Below are 9,514 nucleotides of genomic sequence, written 5' to 3'. Positions count from 1 at the left end.
GGGGGGGGGGGTTTTTTTGGGTGTCCCCCCCCCGCAGGGGGCCCCTTTGGGGGGCAAACCCTTCCAGGGGGGGAGGGATGGGGGGCCAACCAGCCCCAGGGGGTGTTTTGGGTTGCCCAGCTTCCAGGGGAAGCATTGGGCGCAACACACTCCCACGGGATGCAGTTGGGGTGATCACCCTGGCGGGGGGGGGAGGCATTTGGAGGCACCAGACCGGCGGCATGGGGCAGTTGGGGGCGAGCTGGCCAGCAGGCAGAGTGGTTAGGGACAGTCAGGCAGGCAGGCAGGCAGGCAGGTGAGTGGTTAGGAGCCAGCAGTCTCAGATTGCAAGAGGGATGTCAGACTGCCGGTTTAGGCCCGATCCCTGTAAACTGGCAGTAGGACATCCTTCGAGGGGTCTCAGATTGGAGAGGGTGCAGGCCAGGCTGAATAACATCCCCTCCCTTGTGCACAAATTTCGTGCACCGGGCCACTAGTATCTATATATTACAATATTGCTACAGATTAAAACTTTATCTTATAAAGCTACATTATAAAGCTTTCCACAGTTTCCTGGATATGAAGTAATGCAATATTACATGTTATATAATACTTCACATTAAAGTATATTTAGAGAACATAATGTTATTGTAAAAGTTATTATTTTTATAAATTTTTTACCATGGTACACACACATTTAAAATTCTCTGTCTCATTGGTGGTTGGTGGTCAGGAAAGAAGCCTAGGCTGGAGATGCAGTTTTTGAGCCATTAATGTACAGGCATAGATAAAGCTTTGGTTATTGATTGAATTATACAGAGAAAGTGTGTAGATTAATCATACAGGAGGACAGTTAAAAAACAAAGTGTTTTGCTACCTTACATTTTACAAGGCCTACCTGTCTAAAGGCCTAAAATTTTCCATCTTTCCACCTGAGACTTTTTTTCCTCCTTCAAAATATTATAAAAGCCTCGAAATTTTGGTTTGAATAAGGATGTAATACAGAAAGACATAGAGTCCATCTCAGTCACAAGTTTTATGGATCCTCAAGTAATAGTGAAAATCATAATACTTCAAGGAAGATTATACTCTCTGATTTATTCTTAAGGTTTGAATGTGACATGACTATAAAGTAATAAGATTTTAATGCAAGTGTAACTATATCACTATATTATGGTATTACCCGAATACTTTGGTCATTCTTTTGGAAGTTTCTGGAGACTTCATAGTCCACCTCACAAAATAGTCTTTGCCATCTGTATGTTTCCTAGCACTGCCGTAAAAAATAAAAAAATTACTGCACACTCAGGCTTAAAATGACAAAAATGTATTCCCACAGTTCTGGAAGCCAGAAGTCTGAAATCAAGGTTTTGTCAGGGTCACATTACTCTGGAAAACTCTAGGGGAGAATCTTTCCTCACCTCTTCCAGCTTCTGGTGGCTGTTGGCATGCCTTGACTTGTAGCCACATCACTCCAGTTTCTGCCTCTGTGATCATGTCGTCTTCTCTTCTGTGTCTGTTTTCTTCTCTTTCTGTCTCTTATACAGATGCTCGTCATTGGATTTAGGGCCCACCTGGGTAACTTAACGACATCTGCAAAGATAGTTTTCTCCAAATACAGCCACACTCACAGGTTCTGGGGATTAGGACTTGGATATATCTTTTGGGGGCCATTGCTGAACCCACTAGTCCATCATCCTAGTCCTATTCCTCTCTCCCCATTCATTTTTCACCATGACCCTGCCTCCCTTTTCCTCCTTCCTCTGTCTCTTTGATTCAACAGTTTGAGTACTCACAGAGAAGTTTGAATGAAGGGAGGGGAGTCTGTTTTCAGAAGTTGGAACTGTGTTATCAGGAGCAAATCAAGAAGCAGACCATCCTGCACTGGCAGCATAGTAAGTGCTGCAAATGGGAGCATGACAGCAGTTAGCTCAGTAGCATAAATACAAAAGTTAGACGGCAAATGAAAAGTACCTAGGAGGTAGGTATGTATGTATGTATAAATAAATAAATAAGGTTTCTTCTGTATGTCTTCAGTTCTTAACAAGGTTATAAAGTAGAAAACAAAATAAGATTACAGCCCAGCTGGTGTGGCTCAGGGGTTGAGCTATGAACCAGGAGGTCAGGGTTTGATTCCCAATCAGGGCACATGCCTGGGTTGTGGGCTAAGTCCTCAGTAGGGGGCTTACAGGACACAGCCAATCAATTGTTTCTCCATCATGGATGTTTCTCTCTCTCCCTCCCTCCCTCCCTCCTTCCCTCCCTCCCTCCCCCTACCTCTCTGAAATAAATAAAAATATATTTTTAAAGAGAGTACATATTATTATGAAGTAGATTAAATAATTAAGATTTATGTTCTGATTTTTTTCACTTTCATTTGCAACTCAAAGTTTTAACACTTGTTTTAAAGCTAGATATTAAAGAAGAAATTGAAGATGAAGAAAAGACAATTGAAGATTATGTTGATAAGAAGATGAATGACATTGATTTCACTTCCATTGAAACTATGTATTCTGTTGCCAGTCAATGTCTGAATGAAAAGAAAAATAAGAGACCAGACATTAAGATGGTATTAATTTTTTATACTTATTTAAAAAGTGAAGGAGGTGCGATTTGTCATTTTTTCCTTAAGTGTGCATTTCAAAACAACTATTTAATACAGTTCTTTTTGTTTTGTTTTTTTCTCTCTGTCTTTATAAAAGGTCCAACAGCTGCTGCAAGAAATGATGGCTTCTTAAAACTTTAGAAGAATAGACTCTTGGCTTTTTAATATACAGCTATCAAAACCATTTTCTAGACTAAATGTTCTGGTAAACATTCTTTTTTACCTTTAACAAAGCAGCATGATGCAGTGCAGTGGTTATTAAAGCTTATGTGGAACCCCCAACATACAGAAGAAACAAAAGTAGAGCTGCCATATCAATGGTTGGCCTGAACTTCTTAGTGTCACCCTCCATTCGTGCAGTAAACGTCTTGAAACGTCTTCTTGGAACCTCACCAAACACAATTTGAAAACTACAGGATTAGCAAAAAAGAGGACTGGACTATAGAATGAAAAGGCCTAACTCCACTACTAATTTTCTATAAAGCTACGGTCAATCTCTTCGCTGCTTTGAGCTTGGTTTTTTTCACCTGTGGCATTGGATTATACTTACTGTACCTCTCTGACAAGTAGTCGTGAAAATCAAAGGATGCAGAATGTTTACAAAGTACTTATAAAGTGATATAAAATTTAAATTTTATATAGATGATTATAAAACTTTTACAGTCATTTGTTTATAGGGTCATGTTCACAATGAGCTCTTTTTTTAATTTATTTTTTTATTTTTATTGATTTCAGAGAGTGAGAGAGAGATAGAAACATCAATGATGAGAAAGAATCATTAATCGGCTGCCTCCTGCACACCCCACACTGGGGATCAAGAACACAACCCAAGCATGTGCCCCAACTAGGAATCGAACCGTGACCTCCTGGTTCATAGGTTGATGCTCAAACCACTGAGCCATGCTGGCCAGGCCACAGTGAGCTCTTTTAAGCAATTATTCACCACAAGCCAAATATTCCCAGATGATATTCCGGTGATATGGCCATAATTAGATTATATTACATAGCAAAGTTGATGGAATTTTGCAATGCAGTTAAGGTTCCTAATCAGCTGACTTTGAGTATCAACAGGGACTGTGCTGGGTGGGTCTGACCTAAGGTGAGCTCTTGCAAGAAGTCTGAGAGATTCTCCTGTGGGCCTTGAAGAAGGAAGCTCCCATGTTGTAAGAAGGCCACATTGGCTAAGACCTAAGGGTGCCTTTCAGGAGATGAGAGCTACCTTCTGGCTGGGACTTCAGATCTATAGCCACAAGAAACTGAATTCTTCTTACAGCCTAAATTAGCTTAGAAGAGTATTCCAGACTTCAGATGATGCTGTAGTCCCAGCTAACACCAAAATTTCGGCCTTGTGAGACCTTCAGCGAATCTAGCTGAGCTGTGCCTGTACTTCCTACATACAGAACTGTGACATAATAAATGAGTTGCTATAAGCTACTAAGTCTATGGTAAGTTATTATGCAGCTATAGAAAATGAATGCAGATATTCCCTTGATGATTCTCCCATGGTGATATACCATCATGTTCACAAATTCTGCTCATGCTCAAGGGGTTGATAGGGATTAAACAGTGTGTATATACACCAGGGGGTTGCAGTGTACTGACTTTCACTGGATTTCTCGATTTTCCTCAGTCGCTTCTCTTTTGTTGTTTGTTCTACTACAGAGAGTGAGAAACCTCTGGATAGTAGTGATGAATTGATTTGTTTAAATGACTTTTAATAATTTCTCCTAAGTTTAAAATTTTCAATTGGTTTATATTATTTGAAAATTGATTTTTCAGATTTGGGTGAGCAGAAGGAAGTAATTTACTTAATCATGAAAACTGGCTGATAGAAAAGCTAATATGTATAGAAGAAATGCCGAGTGGCTGCAATTATTCACTCGTTCATTCAGTAAGCTTTCTATCTTTAGTTATTTCATTAACACACTCAGAACAAGAATATGTACAGTTAGCTACAGTAGAAAATGCTCATCCTCTATATTATATCGTTTAGACCTTCCTAAATGTTTTCCTGGGAATCAAAAATAACACATCTTTCTAATCACCTTGTTAGCTCAGTATTTAAGCAGAAAGAAACATTTGCTAGTTGAAAAGGAAAAAGAAAAATAAGTAAAATGACTTAATTAAATCAACTTCAATGGGAACCCACATAATTTGAGGCATGATATTGAACATAATTATGTTATTTTAAAATATAATTAACTATTTCTTGAAATAAAATCATTTACATAAAATTACATATTTATATCTCTTATTGTAAACTGTTACCAAACTATACTCAAATTTTTAAATGAGTAAACTATATTTTTGATTTTGAAATTTTTGTGATGTTATTTGGTAGATGTTTTCATTCCATCAAATGGAATTGATATCAGATTTACCAAAATTAGACATAGCTTCCCCCACAATAAGACTGTACCTTACCTCTTTGGGCAGCAATAATACAGTAAATCTAAGACTCAAAGGTATCACCACACTGTTTCATCTTTCTGCCTGATGGCATCTGATGCATCATGGGCCGCTGAGCTTGTGTGACTCACTCAGCTATGGGACTGAGCAGCAGAGGGTTGTGCTCAGCTCACACATGAACATGACTTTCACTAAAGTTCTGAGAATAATGTTCAGGCTATTTGTACTGTTTCCCTCAGGCAGAAATGAAAAATGTGGGGTGACATCTAGTTAAAGCTTTTTCTTAACTTCATTTGGAATATGCTTCCCCCTAATTTTGTATAGAAGCAGAATATTTTAAACAGATTTTTGAAAAAAACTTTTGACAGGTTTTGCAAGTTTTGATGTGAACTTTTAATGTTTCCTCCAACAACTGATTGTGCAAACCAATGAGCAATGACAAAAGTGGTTGAGAACCACCCACAGACCCCATTTCCAGAAAGAGCAACTGTTTTTATTCCCATGTTTCTGACCCATTGGTTTGCTAGTTAGCCAACTCAAATTTTTAAATTGTATTTACCTCAATATGAGGAGCAAGCAGGTAATAAGAACAATTAGTCATGTTTTGCTTTATTTTTCTAATATATAATTAAGAGAAATTTAAGACATTCTAAAGCATTTACGGCTCTGTCCACTTTTTGGTTCTGTAAATATATGATAGTAAAATGGCCATAGGTCTCAGCCATTTATAGTCCTATTATTCACTTTCAAAATCAGCATATATTTTATTTTCCAGCTTTATTGTGGTATTCTTGACAAATGAAAATTGTATATAGCCTGGCCAGCATGGCTCAGTGGTTGAGCATCAACCTATGAACTAGAAGGTCACAGTTCAATCCCCAGTCAGGGCTCATGCCCAGATTGTGGGCTCAATTCCAGGGGGTGGGGGTGTGCAGGAGGCAGCCAATTGATGATTCTCTCTCATCATTGATGTTTCTATCTCTTCCTCTCCCTTCCTCTCTGAAGTCAATAAAGTATATATACATAAGGTATTTAACTTGATGGCTTAATATATGTATAAATTGTGAAATGATTACCATAGTCAAGCTAATAGATCCAACACTTCATGTAGTTACATTATTTTTTTTTTTATTTGGTATAATGATAGAGGGATTTGCTCAGCTAGGAAGCTTTAACAACACCCAAGCTAAAAAAATATATAATTAAAAAGAAAAGACTAGCCCTGGCTGGTTTGGCTCGGCGGATGGAGCATCGGCCTGAGGTCTGAGGGGTCCCATGTTCGATTCCGGTCGGGAGCATGTGCCTGGGTTGCGGGCACATCCCCAGTAGGGGGCGTGCAGGAGGCAGCTGAATCGATGTTTCTCTCTCATAGATGTTGCTAACTCTGTATCCCTTTCCCTCTCCCTTCCTCTCTGTGGAGGGTCAATAAAATATATTTCAAAAAAAGAAAAGACTTATCAGAATATAGTATCGGGAATAACTAGAATATACTTTAGCTTAGAGAAAAGAAATAAAAACTTAAACTGAATCAAGTTCTATTTTTGTGTTACTGGTGTTATCAGAGGTCTTTAGGTCAGCAGTGAGCCAAGAATAAGACTTCATCATAATGTTTCTCCTGCTGTCCTGGGGAAAGGAATATTGTGTTCCAGATGATGTCAGATATTTTTCTCTACTGGCTATTCATACATCAGGGAAGTTTGGTGAAGATTTTTGTGAAGGTCATCCAACCTGTTTTCCCTGCACTAACTCCATGCTTATGTAGCAGCTTTTGTATTTTGACTTATTATTTCTTGCCTGGATTTGCCTTTTAGAAGGTAATGCACAGTGACAATCTACATATTACAACTACCTATCAGTTTCTATTGCAGAATGTCTTTTTATGATTAACAAAATCACACTCTGGTTTATACCTAAAGCTTTTGAAAGTTTAGCATGAATTAAATCTTTACAGACTGATCATTTCAGGCTGCAATGCTGAAATCCAAGCCCTAGACTGTGGGACCCTATCTCTTGCTATAGCCATTCTAAGAGCCAAATGGTATCTCCACCTCTTTTAAGAATTAAAAATTAGCTAATGCTATGGTGGTAATCATTTTACAATATATAAGTGTATCAAATCAACACATTGTACACCTTAAACTGTTCTACCCCTTAAACTTATGCAATCTTTTATGTCAGTTATAACTCAATAAAACTTGGGGTGGGGAGTTAAACATTTAAACAGGGTCTACATCCTTAGCACCTCAGACCATTTATAAAAATGTCTCAAAAATGAAACAACTTTTATTATAAAGAGATGCATATCCCCATCATATATGTTAGAGGAAGAGTAGCATCCATCTTTATAGTGATAACAGAGTTTGACTATCATAAGTTAGTGTCCTTAAAAATTTTGAAATGCTGACCAGTATGTTTAAAAAACACACAAAACTCAATATCACTTCCATTAGTGGCATTCTTTGGTGAAATATTCTTAAATCAATTCATAAGTTAGCGGAGGGAACATGTGATCATTTACTCTGTTAAACATATTAGGAAGCCTTGCCATACAACATTCTTTTTTTTTGGCCAAGAAAGACCAATAATATCTGCCTTTAAATATTTAGACCTCGCAAATGTCAAAGGAGCTCTGAAAACTCACCTTTCCATAAAAACAATGAAAAAGCTGGCAAAAATGTTCAGAATTGACTTTTTCAGAACTGGAAACTAACCAAAGGCTTGCAGCAAACAAGAAAACCAGCTGAATCTCAGTAAGAGCAAGCTTTGTGGCATATTAACTTATTCTAGTCTCTCATTCCTTGCTCAGTGGTAGCCTTGAAAAATAACAGCCACATTCTTGGTACCAGAGGGAGAACAGAGCTGGAGCTTTTTCAAAGCCTTATTCTGAAAGAAATGTCATTATTTGATCTCTCTGGCAGTCCCCTGGAAGACCCCATTCAAAGGCTTCTCTTTATTTGACCTAAATCTCACCTAGCACTAAAAGCCTCTCCCTGGAGTCATTTGTCAAAAACATTTACTGGCAAATATTGTAATCACAGCTGTCTGAGGTGATAAATAACAGTTGGGACAAACAATAGGCTAAAAAGCTTAAAAGAAAAAGCTGAGGAGCGAGATATCCATTACAGCTTTGAAAATCCCCAACATATGCCTGGGAACCTAGAAAGCCATGTACATGTGTAAAGCCATGCACATGCTCAACATTAAAAGGACCTGAGAAGGCTCTAAGCCAGTGGTTCTCAACCTTCTGGCCCTTTAAATACAGTTCCTCTTGTTGTGACCCAACCATAAAATTATTTTCGTTGCTACTTCATAACTGTAATGTTGCTACTGTTATGAATCGTCATGTAAATATCTGATATGCAGGATGGTCTTAGGCGACCCCTGTGAAAGGGTCGTTCAACCGCCAAAGGGGTCGCGACCCACAGGTTGAGAACCATTGCAAGCTTTACCTCTGGCTGACCTTCAGGCTCCATACAAGTAAGAAGTAAAGACTAAGGCAAAGTCTAAACTGCGGTGGAAGGTGTCTTGACATGTATACAGAGCCCCTTGCAAATACTGGGAGATTTATTGGTTATAGATGTTTAAGGAAGTTTGTCCATTCATTAGCTGATGATGAATCTGAGTAGAGATTTCAGTGGCCACACATCATAAAGAAAACAGACTTCACAGAATTAGTTTACTTAAGTCACCAAAAACAAACAACAACAATAAAAAAACAGCAAGTAACTAATAATTAGCAACCACAGCAAACATTGGGGAGGGGACAGCGTCTGATTTCCAGAATTGCCACATTATATTTTTTAAATGCTCACTTTTCAACAAAAAATGGCATAAGAAGAGACAACCAGGTATGGCCCATAGCTACCCAGGAAAAAAAATCAATAGAAACAGTACCTGAGGAAGCTCAGATGTTATACTTACTAGACTAAGACTTTGAATTGTCTACTTTAAACATGTTCAAAGAGCTAAAGGGAATTATATTTAAAGAACTAAAGGAAAGTACGAGAACAATGTCTTACCAAATAGAGAACATTAATAAAGAGCAAACCAAGGGAGGAGAGCGCCATGGGCTAAGACATACAGAGGCTAGTGGGCAACAGTAAGGACCAGATTTTATTCTGTATGTCACCACAAATCATAACCACTTTATACCAGTATATGGTAATACTCATGAAGTTTTTTGACTGCATGGAAGGAAAATATTTTATTCAATTTACATCATTTAATGCAAACTGTACCCATTCGTGTCTACACATGAATTATTTGTGGAACTGATTCCTGGGTCTACCTAGTGTATCAAAATATCTGGATATGAAGCCCTAGAATCAGGACTTTTTATAATGTATGGCTGTACAGTTTTCGCAAAAAAAAAAAAAAAAAAAATGTGAGGATGCGAAAAATCAAAATATCTCAACAAGAGTAGAGTCCCTTACTCGCCGAAGAACTTAGTATATCACGACCACTACGGCGTTAATACGTAGCATCGATTCCAACGGCTCCAGGCAAACCGCGCAAGCATGC

The 9,514-nt window shown here is 38.2% G+C and overlaps 1 protein-coding gene across 4 annotated transcripts in view; it reads left to right on the top strand.

Annotated features, from left to right (window-relative positions):
- IRAK4 (interleukin 1 receptor associated kinase 4) overlaps nt 1–4,018 on the top strand; it is a 27,756-nt gene extending 23,738 nt beyond the window's left edge. For 2 of the 4 annotated variants that reach the window (XM_023752276.1, XM_006086724.3), the window contains 2 exons: nt 2,390–2,548; nt 2,682–4,018. In XM_023752276.1, the coding sequence (XP_023608044.1) occupies nt 2,390–2,548; nt 2,682–2,717 (195 nt within the window). In that variant the 3' untranslated portion in view covers nt 2,718–4,018. Of the gene's footprint in view, nt 1–1,762; nt 1,875–2,389; nt 2,549–2,681 lie in introns of those variants that run through there. The other 2 variants (XR_002828709.1, XM_023752277.1) reach the window with 2 other exon arrangements.
- The last annotated feature ends 5,496 nt before the right edge of the window (nt 4,019–9,514 follow it).

The sequence above is a fragment of the Myotis lucifugus genome, unplaced genomic scaffold (assembly GCF_000147115.1).
Source record: "Myotis lucifugus unplaced genomic scaffold, Myoluc2.0 scaffold_30, whole genome shotgun sequence".
Classification (NCBI taxonomy): Eukaryota; Metazoa; Chordata; class Mammalia; order Chiroptera; family Vespertilionidae; genus Myotis; species Myotis lucifugus.
Note: the sequence above shows the minus strand (reverse complement) of the source record. Positions and strands in the feature narration are given on the sequence as shown.